Below are 19,927 nucleotides of genomic sequence, written 5' to 3'. Positions count from 1 at the left end.
TTGCCTAGGAATTCCAGTCATGGACAAGCATCCCATTGTGCTAGGCAACATACTAACACAAGCTGTAAATCAGAACTGTTTAAAAATTATTGTAAGTATACGGATAACCAAATCTATAAATATTTATAAACTTTATAGCAGCTGGGGAGATTATTTTTTTTAAAATCACACCTGTGTGCAATGAGGTAGGAAAAAAAACATTCATCTACTAAACTAATATTATTGAAACACAGTAGGTTTCCATTCATCCTGAGACACCAAAAACAGACTAATTTCATGGTTTTATTATACTAACCATAATTTCCTTAGACAAATACCAATCATTTTCTATTGTCTACATTTAAAGTATCTAAATATTCTATTTCACTTCCTCTTCAGTAAATAACACATGCACTGTATTTCTTGGGGTACTGCTGTATGGGAGCTTGGTTGAAGCTTACTGGTCCTGTGCCATCCAGGCAACAGCTTTAACTTACAGTGTGGAAAACTGTACATAGTGTAGCCAAATAAATACAAACTGAAATACATACATACATGCATCTGGAGTTTCATTACATAAGAGTTTTCTTACCTTCTTCCCAGTTCATTAATTTGATTTCACAGCAAACCAAAGGTGCTCCTACTCTCCCTGTAGTGTAGTCCCAGACTAAAATTAAAACAATTTTTCAATGTAAAATATACAAGTAGTGATAAGAAATACATTTTATTTATCAAAATTAAATAGTTGATCTTCTTAATTTAAGTGCTCACAGCACAACTTTCAAAATGTGCAATTAACATACACACACACACACACACACACACACACACACACACACACACACACACAGATTAGGACCTTGATCATGCAACAGGAGAATAAGGTGAAAAGCTCAGATTTAATCATATGGCTCTAGGCATTCACAGCAACTACCCTCATCGATCATATTACAGTACCAGAGCCTACAACTGTAAATGGAGGCTTACCTGCTTCCTGAGTAAGTCAACAATATATAAATTAAAAAATTCACAATAATTTATTGACACTGAATTTTGAATGTCTTTTCTGAACTACTTTTGAACTGATAAGATCCCAACATGGGAATTTCCATCTCAATGTTGGCCATCCTACGCCGCTGGATTCTTGCAACAAATTTATTCAGTTCAGCTAGCACATTCAAAATTCCAAAATTCAGTTCATACTATTTCAGGTTTACCGGCTACAATTTGAACAAAAATTTATAAATTAATATATTTAAGCACAAAACCTCCAGATTATGCCTTCTAAAATTAAACTATCCCTAAAAAACACAGAAGTCGTCCCTCAGTATTTTCCCTTTTACAAGTTTGTGGACATAAATCGAAATGAATACTCCATTGAAGATTATACAACCAAAGATCATGGCATCCATTTGGACATGCCAACACTAACCTTCGGTGATTGTTCCAGCCCCAGCTGACTCAGTTAATCCATATCCCTGTCCCACAGGGCAACAGAAACAGATGTTCATAAATCGCTGAGTTGCAGCAGAAAGTGGAGCTCCTCCACATAGCAGAATGCGAATTTTACCACCTAGCAGCATTCGTACTTTCCGGAAAATTAGGCTAAAAATGCAAAGTTAAGACAGCAGGATGTTTTGGTTGCTTAAAAATAAAAGAGCAAGAGAATTATCTTGTTTTGCACAGACATAAAAAATATTCTCAAAATTCAGAGATTTGTAGGTATGCAAGAATGCAGGATTAGATCCACAAACAATACACAAAAGTTTTTCAAAATAATGTTTAGATAGAAATTTTTCAAGTTATAATTTTTGCATTTTAATCTGCAGGATAAGTCAAATTGTCTTGAAGATGTTTTACTGAGATAGCACAGTTCTAATGTCTATTTGCCCACATTTTTTAAAAGAAAAACGAACTACAGAAATCTGTGCAACTTTATTATCTCTTTCAGGGTGCATTTACAAAGCACTCTTAGCTCAAGATAAGCTACGCAATTTGAATTATGCATAGCTTATTTCAAGTGTATTTCAAAATAACTTGCTATTCCAAAATGCCCCTTAGCCCTTATGGAATAAATGTTACTGGCAAGTTGGACTAAACTGTCTGTTATTTCAAAACCTATTTCGAAATAACAAGCTTCTTAAATAGACGCAGAATAGCTCCACAGTGTAGACATACCCTTAGTCTCAATAAAGTCTGGAATCACTTGACTCATACAAGTGATTTGAGCATAGAGGTATATTGCAGGATTTAAGATTCTTGCAGAGTTGAAATCTGATTTTCCATGTATCATGTATATGTAAAAGGCTCAGAAAACGTGAACAGTAGTCCATAAATATTCCTGTGCTGTTCATTTTAATCAAGGATTACAAGGGGATTTGATTTAACTTGATGTGACTGGACCTTTTTGTCTGTATTTGCGAGCGACTACCTTCTGCTTCTATAAGAACTCTCATAGAAATATAGGGCTGGAATAGACTTCAACAAGTTATTAAGTCCAGCCCCCTGTACTGTTGCAGGACCAAGTAAACCTATATCATCCCTGGTACAGATACTAAGTTTGACTTTCACCATTCTTCTGAGACCTCCCCCATTCTTTAGGAGTTCTCAAAAATAACTGGTAACATTTCAAAGATTACTTCAGCTAGTTCCTTAAGTACCCTAAAATGAATTTCATCAAGTCCTGCCAACTTGAATACATTTAACTTACTTAAATATTCTTTAACTTGTACTTCCCTTACTCTGGTTTGCATTCCTTCTCCTTGTTGTTAATATGAATAGTATTGATGATCTGATCATCATTAACACTTGCAGTAGAAAACTCATGCAAAATAGGGATTATACGACTTAGCTTTCTTGATGTCATCAGCTATGGATTCTCTTTCCCCATTCATTTGAGGACTTACACTTTTCTTCATCTTTACCTTATTTCTAATATTTTTTAAAAAAACATAACTTTACATCCTGTTATGTTCCTTGCTAGGTGTAACTCACTTTATGCCTTAGATTTTGCTTTCTTGTGCCTTTCAGATTTTGTGCTATTCTTTTGTACTCCATTAGGAGTTTCTGCATGTTTCTGCTTTTTGTAGAATTCCTTTTGCTTTTTGGATTATTAAAGAGAAGCTGAAGGAGACATATAGGCCTCTTACAGTTCTTCCTATCTTTCAGAATAGTTTTGCTTTTAATACCTGTGTTGTTGAGAAACTACCAGCCCTCCTCAACTCCTTTTTCTTATTACCTTACAGCCCAGCTTTATAATAGTAAGGTTCACATTATGTTAAAAACAAAATATAATAAAACTTGCTTCGTTATAAAAATAGATTCTTCCTTCCAGGTATGTACAAAGCCCTCCTCCTGCCCCCCCAAAATAAAGCTAATAGAAGCAACACAATAACTTGAATAGGAAAATATCCAAGCTTTCAAATTACTGAAAAGAAAATAATTAACATTTCTATTATATTTATATTAATAAATGCTGAAGTAAACCCAATTGAAATACTGACTCATTGTGCGACTTTAGGTAAGTCAATGGACTTGTGCCTAAAACAAAGAGCTTTAAAATTAAAGAAAAGTAGGACTCACTGAAGACCATATATTGTACATATGGCAACATTTTTAAAAAGCCCAATAAAACAGAATTGAAAATCTACCTGTCACAAAGTGGTGTAGAGCAGCCTTTTGAAATCTGTTCCATTTTGTAATTGTAGGCCAATATAAACAGATTCCTTTGGAAACTGGTCATTTCGTTCACTTTATTCATGACATTTTTGTAGATCCGATCCATGATTTCCTTGTTAAATTAAAGAATTAAATACAAAAAGCTAAGCAAGTTAACAGCATTACTAAATTTAATGTACTAAAAGTCAAACATGCTAGTACATTTCAAGGAACAAAACCTGCCTGTTGCTCCTACTTCTACAGGATTACTGTAGCTGGGGCAGGGTCCTTAGGACAGGCCAACGAGACAGAGCAGCAGTAAAATGCACTCCCAGTGCGAGGAGGCGAACTGTGCAATCCTAATCCTACCAGCTGCCTGCAGTATAAGTGCTATGTACCTGGGGAGCTTGATATCTCCTAACCAGCATCTGATGCTGCACTGGATATGCTGTGCAAATGGCATGTTTGCTAACTCTCAGTGTTCTTAAATGCCGTGGAATTTGCTTATCCAAGGGTGTGGGCCCCGATCAATCCCTGTCCTATCCCTTCAGCATTAGCAAAGCCTAGAGAAAAACACTGTCCTCAATTTATAGTTAAACCTTAAAACGAGACAAAAATAATTATAAAATCTTAATGTACAAAGTAGAGTATTAGTCAGACATTTTGAGATTTCTGATGGCTTGCACTCCATACTAACTACATTTGGAAGTATAAAACTAACAATTACTGCTAGATATCGCTTTTCAAATATTCCATAAGTAATATACCACAAAGTGCAAAGCATACCCACTACATTCTTTACCCACAAAAGGCCTAATTATCTTGTGTATTTTTTTCCTTTAAACGAATGAATGAATGAATGTTTATGGCAAGACCAATTTTCCACATTCTTTTTACATAATGCTGGCAAACTCATTGCTCTGTAAGGGACATTGCTTATTAGGAGACAATAGTACAACAGGTGACAAATAGAACAAAATGTCTTCTATAGATCATATTTAGCGAATTTTACATAAATCATATTTATACCAGCTACTATTAGCAATAGCATGATAAAAGCTGAAATGCCATGATAAAGAAGTTACTCATCTTGTGCTGTAACAATGGTTCTTTGAGATGTTTGTCCCTGTGTGCGCTCCACTTCAGGTGCTGGTGTATCCTTGCACTAGCGATCCGAGGCTTTTCATAGCAGTGCCCTGTTGTGCCACACATGCGTAATCAGCACCTAGTGGGTCACTGGTGCCTGTTAACTGCTCACACAACATGGTTCCCTCCGTTCCTTCTCTACCATGGAAATCGGTATGCAGCCTCCAAAGTAGGGGAGGAAGGAGGATGGCAGAGCACCCACAGAGACACATCTAGAAGAACTATCTTTACTGCACAAGGTAACTATTTCTCCTTCAAGTGCTGCCCCTTTGGAAGCTCAATTCAGGTGTTTGTAGAGCAGTGTCCATTCTGAGGAGGTGGGCCTTGGAGCTGGGCCATGGACATGGGTGAAAAGACAGCTAGTCCTACTGTGGCTTCAGGGACTGTCCCAGTGGTTATGGTGTAACGTTTAGCAAAAAAGTCAGAGGATAGGTGGCTGCTCTGCAAATATCGACAAGTGGAACATCTCTAAGGAAAACTGTAGATGCAGCTACCACTCCGGTGAAACGGGCTGTTATTGTCTGTGGCGGTTGTTTGTTATGAATGACATAACAGGTATGTATGTACAAGGAAAACTATTTGGAAAGCTGTTGGGAAGATATGGCTTCACCCTTGGAGCATTCAGCTATGGACAAAAAGAGTCTAGTTTATTCTTGTCCAGATGGAAGGCGAGAGCACAGCAGACGTAGAGCATGTGAAGCGATGCTTGCAGTGAAGTCTCATGTGGTTTGGTAAAGACGATATATCGGTAAATGAACAGTTTCATTAATATGGAAGGCGGATGCTACCTTAGGTAGGAACTTAGGGCGTGACTATAAGGTGACGTTGCCTTTGGTGAAAACGGTGTCAGGACGGTCAGCCATGAGGGCCACTATTTCTCCAACATGTCTGCCTCATGTGACTGCCATAAGGAATGCCACATTTATGAATAGATGGAGAGGAGAACATATGGCCAATGGCTCAAAAGGGCTCCTTACCATGGGGTACGTGTTCTGAATCCCCATGAAAAAGCATTTTGTGATGGGATGGGGAAAAAAGCAAGGAGCCATTTATTGGGTCATGGAACACGGTGATGGCATCCAAATGGACCTTTAATGAGCTAAGATTTAAATTCCTTTAAATCTAATAGGTAGTCTAGTACTGTGAACAGAGGTACTGAGGTAGGTGGAGTGGGTTACGCAGTTGCATATGGGGGCTCCTGGGAAACCAGTGCATGTGGGGCTTTTAAGCTGGCTCCACTCATTTACTGGCTCTCACCTACTCACCCCCCTCCCTGCACTGCTGCCTCTGATAGAGGCAGCAGTGTGTGGGGGGGTGGGAGGGAGGGGAGGGAAGGGGAAGGAAAGGTGGCTCCCCGGTTAACTGTTTACACAGTTATACTTTCATGTGCCTAGTAGTATTTAGGGAACCAGAGGCAGCAGTGTGTGTGTGTGGAGGGGGGGGGGTAAGGGGAGGGAAGGGGAAGGAAAGGTGGCTCCCCGGTTAACTGTTTACACAGTTATACTTTCACGTGCCTAGTAGTATGTAGGGAACCAGGTAGGTAAGCCACAATAAGTGTAACATCATGGCAGATGCACCAATTCCATAATTTAACAGCCTTTCACACAGAGGGCATTCGACTGTGCACGACTTTGTCGATTGATGTAATACATGAAGAAGGTGTTGTCTGTACGGATTCAGATCATTGTGTTCTGGTATAAATCACAGGAAGTGCTGGCAGGCTTTGAGTACTGCCCTGAGTTCTAATATGTTGATGTGTAGTGAAGATTCTTGAGGAGACCATTTCTCCTGAATCACGTGGCTTCCTACATGAGCTCCCCAACCAAGGAGAGAGGAATCTGTGGTTTTGACAGAAGTTAGCACGACCTGATGGAATGGAATGCCCTGGAGGATATTTTGAGGTTGTGTCCACCAATGTACAAAAGAAAGAATATGCTGTGCTACTGATACCATTTTTTTCAGTTCATCACTGGAGTGAACATATACTGTGGCAAGCTAAGCCTGAAGGCAGTGCATGGACAGCCTGTCAAACTTCACTACATATAAAACAACAAAAGGTCTGGTAGCACTTTATTGACTAACAAAACATGTAAATAGTATCATGAGCTTTCGTGGGCACAGCCCATTCACTACATATGCTGAGGCAGCTATATGTCCAAGAATTTGGAGGCAGGTCCTTGCTGTAGTGTAAGGGCAGATTCAAACTGTATCAACAAGAGGGATGAGTGTGTCAAGTCTGTCTTGGGCCCAGGCTTATTGATTAATCATGTAAATTGGGTAAACGTTCGCATCCCTATGTAGTACAGGAATCTTTCCTAGTATTCAAGACTTAGTCCATCTTGGAAGGAAAGACATGGCCCTCTTTAAGGCATTTGACACAGGATGAATGTCCATCAGAAATTGGCCTGGGGTCTTTACAGGTGTCAAATTTTTTTAAATTCTGGTAAACCAGGCATGATGTTGGTCAAATGGTGGGCAAAAAGTGAAAGGTGTGTGGGGTGGGGGAGGGAGTTCCTGTGAGTGGGAAGGCTCCAATACATAAGGGTTTTGATGGTTTGTTGGTTTCTTTGATTGTTTAGAAGAAAAGAACAAGGTTATTTGAAAAGGGGTAAAAAAGTCAAGGTGTTTAACTGTAGTCGTACTTTGTAGGTGAAGAGAGGGCAACTGCTGGGAGCTCCGTCTGCTACTGAAGATGGTAGAGAAGGAACTGAGGGAACTGTGCCACATGCACAGTCAATGGGTGCCAATGGCACCACTAGGTGCCGACTGTAAATGTGCTACAGGGCACTGCTATGAAAAGTCTCCTATTGCAGCATGAGGACACACCAGCACCTACAAGGACAGCACTTGAAGAAGAAGTGTAATTTCCACCAAATAGTGTTAGTCAGCTAGTATGTAAGAATGTTCACACCACCATGTAAATATTTGTATCATATTTTAAATAAAAAGTATATAATGTAAACCTGTCTTACTGCCAAAGGTCTCCTCTTTGTAATTTACAGTAACTATCAAGATATTATTCCTCTTTGTCATGTAAGATTTGAATGATGAAATATCCTTAAAAGAAAGCATCAAACTTACTGGTACAGATGCCATTAGGGTAGGTCTAAGCATAGTAACATCTCCTTTGCTTCCTTTCTTTATTTTAGAGGACTAAATAGGAGAAATAAATAAGGTTAAGTGAAGCATTTATACAGATTTTAAAAATGTAAATATGTAAATAGAAAGGTGATTGTTTTCTTAATGAGAAAATCAGTGATATCAGTTTCTAGAGATCCTTCACTGTAAAAATTGCTTAGTAGTCTAATGTATTGATTTCTAACAAAAAATATACCTGTTTATATTTTGGTATGAAAAGATTTTCTTACTGCTTTCCTTTAAAAGTTTTGAACAGCTATTAAGAAATCTATTGAAAGTTTATCTTTTATTCCTGTGGTGCAACATATATGAGTTATATACCTGATCAGCTAACGTCTGGGGTGATGAGTAGCCAATACGGCATCCATGAGATACACAAACAAGTTCAGCGCTTAACTCCAGAACATGAGCAAGAGGCAAATATCCAATATAAACGTCTTTTTCCCTGAAAAAAATTAAAGACACATTCACATTGTACTATTTAGCATCTTCTGTACAATCACTTAAAATCAAACTGTTTTTACAGCCCCCAATTAAACAGAAAAAAATAAAGAATATGAATGTGCCTGAAAACCAATCTCAGTATTTTTGAGCATGTATGTGTGGTTTCGAAAGTTATGAAATGTTCATTTTTAATTTAAGGCCTTTGAAGAATGTTATTTACTTATCAGAGAACAAAAGATTCAAAAAGTGATCACTTAAAACAAAGACCACAAAGATGGGACAAAAGTCTATGTTATACAAAATAAAGGCGCGGTATAGAATTTACAGCTACAGAGGGAAAATGAAGGCAGGGAGCTTTACCCTGCTTTTATGCCCTCCTGATTCTGGACTGCTCCAGGAACTTCTGTGGTCACAAAAATAATTTAGATCACTCTAAGGGCTAACTTACATCACCCACCACAGACTCAGGCACAGTGCTGCCCAGAATCTCTACAGAACACTGTGCTGCAACTCTGCCCCTCATATGCCCCTTCTGCCTCTGCCTTTCTGTGTCAATTTTTGCTAGTCATTTGGATTTAAAAAAAAAAAAAAAACCTTTAAAAAGATACATAAATAAAAAAAAGTCACTCCATTCAGAATATTCGCAGTGAACACTAACTTGTTTTTCTATGAAATATCATGCTTTTAACTTAAAGCTAAGATCTACCACATAGTAAATGGACAAAGAATCAAAAACACATCCTTTGAACACCTTGGAGAAAATAGCTGTATGCTTGCTTGTGGTCAACAACTTCACTCATGATACAAAGAAACTCTCCACATCGGGGAAAGATCTGCATGGGACACAACTTACTCAGGGGTCAGTCCATCACTGTGCAATGAGTGCCCAACGGAACTAAGGGCCATCACAAACTCACACTTTCTATTCCAAGTAAAAGGCCCATTTCTTTGAGTTTTCTATCCCTAACACAAATAAATGGAAAATCAACACCGTAACAGATATTCAAATACTAATGCACTACTGGAAAATACTCTGTATACTTCAGTGGTAATGAGTACATTCTAAGAATCTACATAGAGCATCTAGTTACACAATAATTAATTTATGATTACATGTAATTACAAGCCCTCTTTAATGAAAACTGTTATTGGTACATACCCCAAATGAGGAATTCTTTCAGCCATACCAGTTATGCCAGCAATAAGGTTGCAATGAGAGATCATGACTCCTTTTGGAAGTCCTGTAGATCCGCTTGTGTACATGATTACTGCAATATCTGAGGGTACAGGCCTGACGTGCTGTTTGCTTACTGTAATTTTTATTAAAACAAATTATGCACAATGTATAGAAAGCAACTATAAAATTTAAAATCTTGATAGCGTACAATATAGTGATTATTCTGCTAAGGAACTAGACATTACTTCTGTGTCTATTTACATTCAGTGAACCAGATTATGGCCAATCCCTGGCACCTGCACAGGGTGAAACAAAATTTAAAGTGTCCCCTAACTTCTCTGCAACATCTATAATACTGTGTAGTTACAGTAAAGTAAAAATCAGATTCTTCAAGTGTACTATATCTCCACCATACACATAGTTGAAACAGATGGGAAGAATGGGGAATGAACAAAACTTTGGTTCCAAAATTCAACGTGCTGGACAGCATAGCTGCACTAGCATGCTAGGAGATGTACATATTGGGGTGCATGAGTAGGCTGAGGACTGACTGGCTAAGCAGCAGTTCTGCAGAAAAGGACCTAGGGATTACAGTGGATGAGAAGCTACAGATGAGTCAGTGTGCCCTTGCCAAGAAGGCTAATGGCATATTGGGGTGCATTAGTAGAAGCATTGCCAGCAGATCTGGGGAAGTGATTATTTCTCTTTATTCGGCACTAGTGAAGACACATATGGAGTACTGTGTCCAATTCTGCCCCGATCCACCCCATTAGATAAAGGATGTGTATGCATTGGAGAGAATCCAGTGGAGGGCAACAAAAATGCTGGAGCACATAACACATGAGGAGAGGCTGAAGAATTTGGGCTTCTTTAGTCTACAGAAGAGTATGTGTATAGGAGGGGGCGAGGGCGTTGGGGGGTTTGCTGGCAACTTTCAACTACCTGAAGGGGGGTTCCAAAGAGGACGAAGAGAGGCTGTTGTCAGTGGTGACAGATCATAGGGTTGGAAGAGACCTCAGGAGCTCCAATCCCCTCCCAATTAAATCATTCCAGCCAGGGCTTTGTCAAGCCAGGACAGAACGGACAGATTACAGAACGAGGAGCAATGTTGCCAAGATGTAATGGGGGTGATCTAGGTTGGATATTAGGAAAAACTATTTCACTTTGAGGGTGGTGAAGCACTGGAATGGGTTACCTATGGAGGTAGCAGAATCTCCATCCTTAGTGGTTTTTAAATCCTGGCTTGATAAAGCCTTGGATAAAGATGATTTAATTGGGATTGGTCTTGCTTTTAGCAGGGGCCTGTATCCTTTCAACCCTATGATTCTATCTGTTGCACCAGGTATAGGGCACAATATATCCCCACCACAGCAGGGTGAGGAACCAGGAGTGTGACTGAGTCAACCTGCTTTTGTGTATTCCTGGGGAATAGCAACAACACACTGCCCCATACATGGGGTTCAGAACAAAGCTACACTTGAGCCAACATCAATTCTGAAAACCACATTCTATTCACCTACTATAATTTCTATGAAGATGGTGTAATTCATTTGAAATAAGGAATCTACATAGAACTGTAAGAACATAGGCCCTAATCCTGCAATTTATTTCCTATAATCAAATTTAGTTAGTTTACTGATTAAATGGGGACAGGCAGCAGGGACACTGCCAGGCTGGAGTGGCCTGACCTCCCCACTGCAGGCAGGGGCTGCTTCCAGCCACATGTGGGGCTGGCCAGCTCCCAGACTGCACAGTGCTGCTGCTTCCAGGAGCCATTGCCGGCCCCCTGCTGGGCTGCCAGCTCCCAACCACCTGCAGCAGGCCGTGGGTGGAGGATTGCTTACCAGGTATCTGCTAAGCACCACCCGTTCGGGTGGTAAGATGTTACATCCCTAGTTAGATATATAATTTATACATTATACCATGACCAAACAAGATTTTTTGCAGTAAAGGCCGGGACTCTCCTGACTCATTCAGGTTTAGCTGTACAACAGTTTCTCCAAACCAAGTATTTAAAAAGTACATACCATTATCTGCCTTGGCCCCCATTGCTTGCACGGAAGCCATGGTGTGAACAATGACACCCTTGGGGAATTCTGACCATGTTGATGGTTTGCCATCCACAGTAATGATATGTCGTAATAGTGGAACCTGAGAAACAATTTCCTGTGGAAATGGAGACTTGTGCTTCATTTTGCAAGAAAAGCTGGTGCAAAAGTTTATACCAAGAATGAAACAATGTATTTTTACAGCACACGTTAAAATATTACTGAGACCAGCAGACCACAGGCACCGGGACTGAAGAGGCAGCAGCGGCGGTTCCCTGCGCTTCTGAGGCTTTGCTCTGGCCGCCGCTGCTGGGGACTGTCCCCAGCAGACCACAGGCAGCGGGACTGAAGCCGCAGCCGCGGCGGGTTCCCGCCTGGTGCCCCTGGTTTGCTGGAGACGGTCTCCAGCAGACGAGGGGCACCGGAGCAGCTTACGAACGGGGCTCTCTCGCCCCGGAGCTCGCAGGTAGCAATCCGCCACCTCGACCTCCGGGGCGAGAAAGCCCCGTTCGTAAGTGCGGATCCGACGTAAGTCGGGGACTGCCTGTACTATTTTAGAATTTATAAAAAGCTAGTTACATTTCTGCATATATGCATGACCAGTTTTTTGACTTTTAATTATTTAAGATTTCAAACTGAATCCATGAATTAACAAAGCATTTCTGACTTTTGCTTAAGTAAAATTGATTCCACACTGAATGTAGCCATTTTTTAAACAGAGGAGAAATTCTCTCATGAAGTGTACTTATTTTTCCAAGTACAATATTAGATTTAACATGTTATTTCTGTAATTGAAAAGGATGCTGTTAGGCATGAGTGATTCAACCTTTAAGCAACTTTAATAAAGATGCTTAAGCTGATCTACCATTTCTAAAAATGACACTGAGTCAAGCACAAAGACTGCCATGTTGTACAATCCATTGTCTGATAGGAGAACAATTAACAATAATCTAGGAGTGCTGAATTTTGACACATTTATTATTACACATGTACTTCATGCATTATTGTGTTCTGTCTATTTGCGTCATTTCTGATTACTCAGGATACTGAAAATAAGTATCAGCCATGATCTTATAATACTTTACAGAACACAAGCAACCTTGTAGGTCTAACCTTACCTGCCCTGTTTTCTGCTAAAAGTAATAAACAAACCAGTTAAATGTTAGGTTTCACTGGTTAACCACTTAAATGTGGGCAGGTAGGCTGGGCAGGCCCTTCCTCTCCCCCCGCTATCAGGGGCTGCTCCAGCCAGGCTAAAGCACCCCCCCCCCACTCACAGTTTGCTGCTCCAGTTGAGCCACGCTGGGCCCGCTGCAATCAAGGGCTGCTCTGGCCGGGCTGGAGCACTGATGGCAGGTCATGGGGCATAGAGGATGGGAGGCTGCTCCAGCCCTCGCTGGTAAACCAGTAAGGGTGATGCTTAGTGGTTAACCATTCACATCCCTACTTTGGCATTATTTTCACAAATCAAATGTGAGCATTTTTCCGCACAAATCCAGCTCCAACAGTGCAAACTCTTTTGTACTGGAGCCTTTTAGCTACCCAGCTCAGTAAAGGTAGGTAAGATATTCAAAATGCCTCCAGCTTGCCTACAGAATACAGTAAAAGTCCTTTTATTCAGCCCTTCACCAACTGGTAAGCTCAGTAAATCAGTGTTCCTGATCTGTACAGATAGTCTGGTTTATAGCGTGGCTGGTGTCGGGTTGACAGGGAACTGGGGCATAAGAGGGGCTGCAGGGCCTGTCCTGGGAAGTAGTATGGTTCTGGGAGGTGGCCTGGGACGTGGGAATGGCTCAGGGTGTTGGTTGGTGGGAGGCACTCACCTCTGGCAGCCCCCACAAGCAGTTCCCCCTCCCTGCTGTTGCTGGCAGAAGCACAACCAAATGTCTCTATAGGCATGCTGCCTCCATCCCCCCTCCAAGAGTGCTGACTCTGTGGGAATTGTGCGGGGGTGGCATCTGCTGATAGAAGTAGCATGCCTACTTGCAACAGAGCCACCTGGCCATGCCTCTATCAAGAGTAGCAGGGATGGAGAGCTGCTTGCAGGGACCCTCAGATGTGCACACCCCCTCAATCCAGCACCCTTAGCCCCTCCCATGCCAACTCCCTTGCTCCTTCCCAGACCCAAACTCCCTCCCAAACCCTGGGTCCCACGGTCCCTCCCACATCCTTGCCCACACACCCCTCACACTCCAAACCTTTCTCTATTAGTTAGCTGGGATTGTTAATTTACTGGCACCCTCTGTACCTTCAGCATGCCAGTTAAAAAAGCTTTTACTATGGCCTCCTCAATTGGAAGGACCTGTATTGTTGCACCAGTGCAAGTAAAATTATAACACATTTTCTGAGAGTAGTGGCAAAATTCCACCCAAATTCTTCTACTGCAACCATCAACTTAGTATCTGAAAACCTTACCACTAATAAGAGAGTTAAACCAATGAGTAACACTTTCCTTAATCTTGTTTGGCTACTTTAGATGATACATTAACATGCTTTCTTGCTTACTTATATAAAATTTTATAGGACTTATTCTACACTGCACTACTGCACAAAAGGGTAACGGGATTATAAAGTATGTGTAAACATCTACCGAATCAGACTGGTAGGTTTTTTACACTTCATCCTTGTAACATACAAGTTGGCAGATTCCTGCTATCTGTGAATAGTCCTTTGGTTTCAGCGAAGTTGTGTATGGGCTCACCTTTCTACACCCTACATTTCATACACAACATTAAGGCCTCACTTTGTACTGGTATAAATAACTACACCTTACACTCACAAAGAGTGTAAAATCACTCCAAGAGTCAAGGAGTGTAAAACATTTGCTTTAGAAAATGTTTGATATTTTTGTTCTCTTATATTGTGAAAAAAGAAACAAATCTCTAACTTGTGGAATACATGCATTACAAAAAGGCAAGAATATCAATAAATTGGGACATATACATCAGCCTGTAGTCTCCTACATCAGCTCACATACACTACAACAAATTTAGTCACAAAGAAAAGGCATTCCTTACCTTCAACTTTGTTTGCATCAGTTCTTTACTAGTAATGATGGTTGTCACCTCACTTTCCTTTAATCCATGTACTATTGCTGGGCCTCCTAAAGTAGCATACAATGTAACAACTGTGGAAGAAAAATTGACATGATGAATCCTTATTACAAATATTCAAGATATTTCAAAGGTCTTCAAAAGAAAAGAAAAAGAACCTCAGATTAACCAACTCAGGCAAGGGACTCAGAACCTGTGTTGCCAGCTAAAATAATGGCCAAGAAGATACACAGTCCTATGGTGAATGCACGTTTTAGTTTGCTTATGAGAGAAATCAAGAATATTGCTTACATGAGTATTTGTAGTTAAGTAAACAATAACTGAATATTTCAAAACTCACGCCAACCTGCATAACCCACTCTAAATTTTCTCCTCAACCTTCCTGGCTTTTATCATTTTAAATACAGACATCTGTTCTTAATGTGTAAGATTTTACATTGTACTTAATCTTCCTGCATATAAGCAGGCTAACTCTAATTGATTACTTTCTCTTTTCAAAAAAATTATATATTCCATTATTAGACCTTTTGAATCAGTGACTAATCAGAAGCTATTTATAAATTCTAATTAATACAAAGTTGAACTTTTCTTAGTTTAAATATGGGTTTAGAATTTCCTTCAAACAATTGTGACAAACAGCATTTCCATTGTCTGTCAAATACACAGTTTCTCTGTATATGACTAGTATAAGTTAAATATAATTGCATCTAGGAGACGCTGAACGTAGGTTCTGAACCCCATACAACAGGTGATAAAATTTATACATCCTTGACCAGTTTGTGACACTTACACCATCACTCATTTTAATTTTAACTTTAGCATATTCTTGTGCTTTAAAAGGTGCATGCTGATTGTCTGGGTGGTTCAAAAGTCCTGTTCTTCTGTATACAATGTTACACAGATAGAAGAATGTTAGGGCTTTTTTGCATTCCTCCAAGATAAAAAGAATTACCTTCTATCAGAGAGCAAGTCAGACTAGATACACAGGAATCTAATTCTATATGGCAAATCCTACTTTTTTTTAATCTAGTCAATTATAAAATCAAGTTAGACTATAAATCTAAGCCTCATCACATGATGTACTTCTAAGGATTCCCACTATTATCCATATGCATTATGTATAGCTAAACATCTGAAAACAATCCTGATTCATAGTCTTTATCCCACATTTTGTATGAGTTTGCCCCCAAATCATTTCCAGCTGTAATGAAAAAAAATGGGAGTTTGAGTGGGAGGAAAAACATGATTGCATTTATACAAATGCTTCAATAAATTCATATTCTGCTATTATTACTATTAAAAAGACTCTACACTGATTTTCAATTATATGTAACATTCAGTTAAATTATAAAATTATAATATGCACAACTGTAGTTTTCAAAAAACTACAGTAGCAAAAGTTTTCTTCTGCACCAAATGCCAAAATAAATTATATTTAAAATTAACTCCCCTCAGATTTGTTCCTAATAGAGCTCACTGAATAGAGTATATAAATTTCCATAAACATCATTGCTTTTATTTATAAATTATATAAGTAAATAAATGTTTATTCTTGAAAGCCTAATTCAATCATCTCCTAATGAAGCGAATAAAATATATTTTATTTCCTCATTTGCACAGTGTAGAATATGCAGTACGTGGCACTTCAAAACAGCAATTAAATGTTCTAAGTTTCCTTTATCTGACAAAACAGGACCAGTTATCCTTTTAATTTTGTCTGTGTTTAGTATATTACATTAAAATCACCAGATCTGAACTACCTATTGGACTTTTCAAACATTGATCCCAATTCTGCAATCAAATCTGCATATAAAGAAAAGGGCAGAAAGAACCATTCAGAGGGAAAGATCTTTTAAAAAAAAAAAAAACCTACAGTATAATCTTAAAGGCAAAACTAACTTTACTTTTAGAAAATGGAATACCAACTGAGGAGCGAAGAGAGTTTAGTGCAGTTCACCGCCTGAACAAGTTGCAAGATTACTAATTCTTTTCACCTTTGGCACAAATAAACTGCAAGTTGAAACATAGAAGGAGGTGCCATTATCAGAATCAGATTTTTTTAAATTTCACTTGTGCTTTCATCTGGAATTAGTTTGCTGAAAATTTTTATGTGGTGAGGAGGGGGGAAGGGAACCACTACAATTTAAAGTGTATTATTGCACTAACTTTATTTTAGTAAAGACAAACCCCGATACCAACAAAGAAAAAAGTCTCAGCCTATTAGATGGTATTTAATTCTTGGAACTAACAACTCATTATGTTAAACTAAGAAAAATGCAAAAGCAGCCAGTTTCTTTTATTCAGAAAAGTTAATAGTTGACCTTTTCTTACTTTTTTCTTGTTAAAACTGTCTGTCATAGTTTAGGACTGTTGCAGGGCAAATGCACAAGCACATTGTTTTCTTTAATTTGGTGGGAGAAAAGTACAGAAGAGTGGCTCTACTAGTTCCCACGAGCTCTCTCCACTTAGTCCAGTGACCCCTGTTATACAAACAACTTAGCAAAATTTAAGTTTCCCCAAGCCAATTAGCATACTGAAACTCTACAGTACTTGGGAGAGAAAAGTATAATATCTGAAACAATCATTTACAGAATTATGCACCTACAAAGCAAACAAGTGAAAAACAAATAAGTTATGTGAAAAAGTTGACTAGGCTGAGAGGTGTATATAGTTTTCAAGATGGTGTACTGACGTCATGGAGAAAAAGAAAAGTGAGCTATGACAGCTGCTAGCCATTATCACTAATGCTGATCTGCAAAGTCAGCACTTCTCAGCAAAAGAACCTAACACTTTCTCAGGCACATCTGAGATTTTATGATATATACAATCTTGTGATTAAGTCTGAAATTTAACTTCTATTTGTATATTTGATTTTGGTATTGATTCAAGAAACGTCAGAAAACCAAAACTTCTAAGCACTAAATGTGTCAGCTTTTAATACAGGGTGAAAACTTCACCCCATTAAAGTCAATGGGAATTTTTTCATTGATTTCCAAGATTTCACATACATTAAAATTAGATTAATTCACTCCCTACTATGACTTTAGAAACCTGATATTAGGGTGTTTATGGGCTTACTCCTAAATTTGGTGAATTTTATAGATTTAATGAATTGCATAAAATTATGATGATTTGATTACATATTTTTCATTAAAAAGACTTCTATGAGGGAGCTATATCCGTAGTGGGAGAAAAAAAACCTAGAGACAGCCAACCTCTGATTATCAATGTATTAGAAGTATGTTAGGGGAAAAAGCAATACATGATTCCATGTTTTTTGTGGTGTTACTTAATACTAACTCGGGTCTTTCAGTTGTTCCAAATGAGTGGGTAAGAGGTTTTGTGCATGAACAGATTTTGAAAAATGTAAAAATTCAATGTAACTGCTACATTACCAGTTAAAACTAGTTGCATAAATCACTTTCTTACATACCCACTCTTCTTTGAAATGTTAAACAATTTACAATTTGAAATAAAAGGTAAAAATAAAAAATGAATTATGCAGGATTTTTCTAATTATCAATTCATCTTAAGTTTTATGCAGTTCATGAAATATATAAAAATACACCAAATATAGGCATAAGTCCATAAACACCAGGTTTCTAAAGGCATTATATTCATCACCATGCTGTCAGTGTAAAGCTTGTATACTATGCACTCTAGCATATATTTTGTTGATATGATACCATAAAAGATATTACATTTTACATTCCAAGAGTCTGGCATGGTACAGCAGAAATAAGTTTTCCTTTCCATATCATCAAATTTAAAAAAATATTAATATCCCTATGTATAATTAAAAGCTGGAGCAGCACAATAAGTGAATCATTTACCATATTGCTAATGTTAGAACAGAATGAATTATGTTTTAACTAAGTGACTACGTGAACAGTGCATGACAATATCATCTGCCAACAAAAAGGTCAGCCAAGTTCACACAAGATCACATACTGCTTAGACACTAAATAAGATGTCAGACAGTGAGCTGAAGCACGTCTCACTGAGAGAATTTAAAACATTAAGCCAAATAAAGTAACTCCACACACTAAGGGTATGTCTACACTACAGCGCTAATTTGAACTAACTTAGTTCGAATTAGTTAATTCGAACTAAGCTAATTCGAACTAACGGATCCAGACTAAAAAACTAGTTCGAATTAGCGTTTTGCTAATTCGAACTAGCATGTCCACATTAAGTGGACCCTGAACCAGGCTTAAGGATGGCCGGAAGCAGTGCCGGCAGGGTATCAGAGGAGGACTTAGAGCGTGGAGATGCTGTCTCAGGCTAGCCCAGGGCTGCGCTTAAAGGGACCCGACCCCCACCCCGGACAGACAGTTCTCAGGGGTGCCCCGCTTGCAAAGCAGTCCTGGCTTGGAGTGCCCGAACTACCCACACTGGGCACATCACACCACTCGGCCATCAGCCCGGCTGCACTTGCCGCAGGCTGCCATCTGGGGTGAGGGGGCAATTGGGGGGCTGCAGGAGAGCTTCCACCCCCAGAAGCCCGCAGAGCCAGCCCAGTCCTCCCCATCGGGGGCTCGTACCCCATTCCTCCTTCACCTCCTTCCACTTACCCTTCCCTAGCCCCTCTTCTTGATGTACAAAATAAAGATAACGTGTAGTCAAAACTAGAAACTCTCTTTATTGAACAAAACTCGGGGAAACTGGGAAAAGGAGGTGGGAGAGGGGAAGAGAGAGGCTGGGAGAGGGGAGGGGGAAAACTGGGAGGAGGGAGCTGAAAGGGGGAAGCAAGGGAAAGGAGGGGGTAGGGAAACTGAAGGATCAGGGATGGGGGTCTCGCCGGGCCAACCGCCTCCCAGCACGGCGAGGGAGGGGGCCTCGGCATCCCCGGGGGGATGGGGTGGAGGGTGCGGAGGTTGAGGTGGGGGGTGTGGACATTGAGGAAGAGGTTGTGGGGGTTGAGGAGGAAGAGGTGGGAGGGGGGGCAGGAGTTGGGGGGGCAGCAGGCACAGGACCAGCACGGGGCACCATGCTCTACAGCAGGAGCTGCAGGTTGGTGCTCAGCCCTTGGACCTCAGCCAGCAGCTCGTGGCGGACCTGCAGGTCTTCCCGCATCCAGGCCTGCAGTGTGCGGTGCACGGCTCGCAGGGCACCCAGGTGCTGGTCCCGGTACTCCTGCTCCGTGCTGGCGGTCCGGAGCAGGCCGCGGGTGCGGGAGCATGTCCCGGGCGGGGTGGTGCGCCCTGCACGAGCAGCTGGTGCAGCTGTAGAGAAAGAAGAGAAGTGGTCAGTTCTCCCTGGGGACGCAGAGGATGATGCCCAGC

At 40.0% G+C, this 19,927-nt stretch overlaps 1 protein-coding gene across 13 annotated transcripts in view; it reads right to left on the bottom strand.

The window, feature by feature from the left end:
- ACSL3 (acyl-CoA synthetase long chain family member 3) overlaps positions 1-19,927 on the bottom strand; it is an 88,261-nt gene that overhangs the window by 16,355 nt on the left and 51,979 nt on the right. For all 13 annotated transcript variants that reach the window (XM_075937551.1, XM_075937547.1, XM_075937544.1 and 10 more), the window contains 8 exons: positions 14,607-14,716; positions 11,569-11,707; positions 9,524-9,674; positions 8,242-8,365; positions 7,864-7,935; positions 3,630-3,769; positions 1,412-1,584; positions 572-646 (listed from right to left, as the gene is read on the bottom strand). In XM_075937551.1, the coding sequence (XP_075793666.1) occupies positions 572-646; positions 1,412-1,584; positions 3,630-3,769; positions 7,864-7,935; positions 8,242-8,365; positions 9,524-9,674; positions 11,569-11,707; positions 14,607-14,716 (984 nt within the window). The remainder of the gene's footprint in view (positions 1-571; positions 647-1,411; positions 1,585-3,629; positions 3,770-7,863; positions 7,936-8,241; positions 8,366-9,523; positions 9,675-11,568; positions 11,708-14,606; positions 14,717-19,927) is intronic.

Source organism: Pelodiscus sinensis, chromosome 10, assembly GCF_049634645.1.
Source record: "Pelodiscus sinensis isolate JC-2024 chromosome 10, ASM4963464v1, whole genome shotgun sequence".
NCBI lineage: Eukaryota > Metazoa > Chordata > Testudines > Trionychidae > Pelodiscus > Pelodiscus sinensis.
The sequence above is the reverse complement of the archived record's forward strand: the minus strand, read 5'-3'. Positions and strand labels throughout refer to the sequence as shown.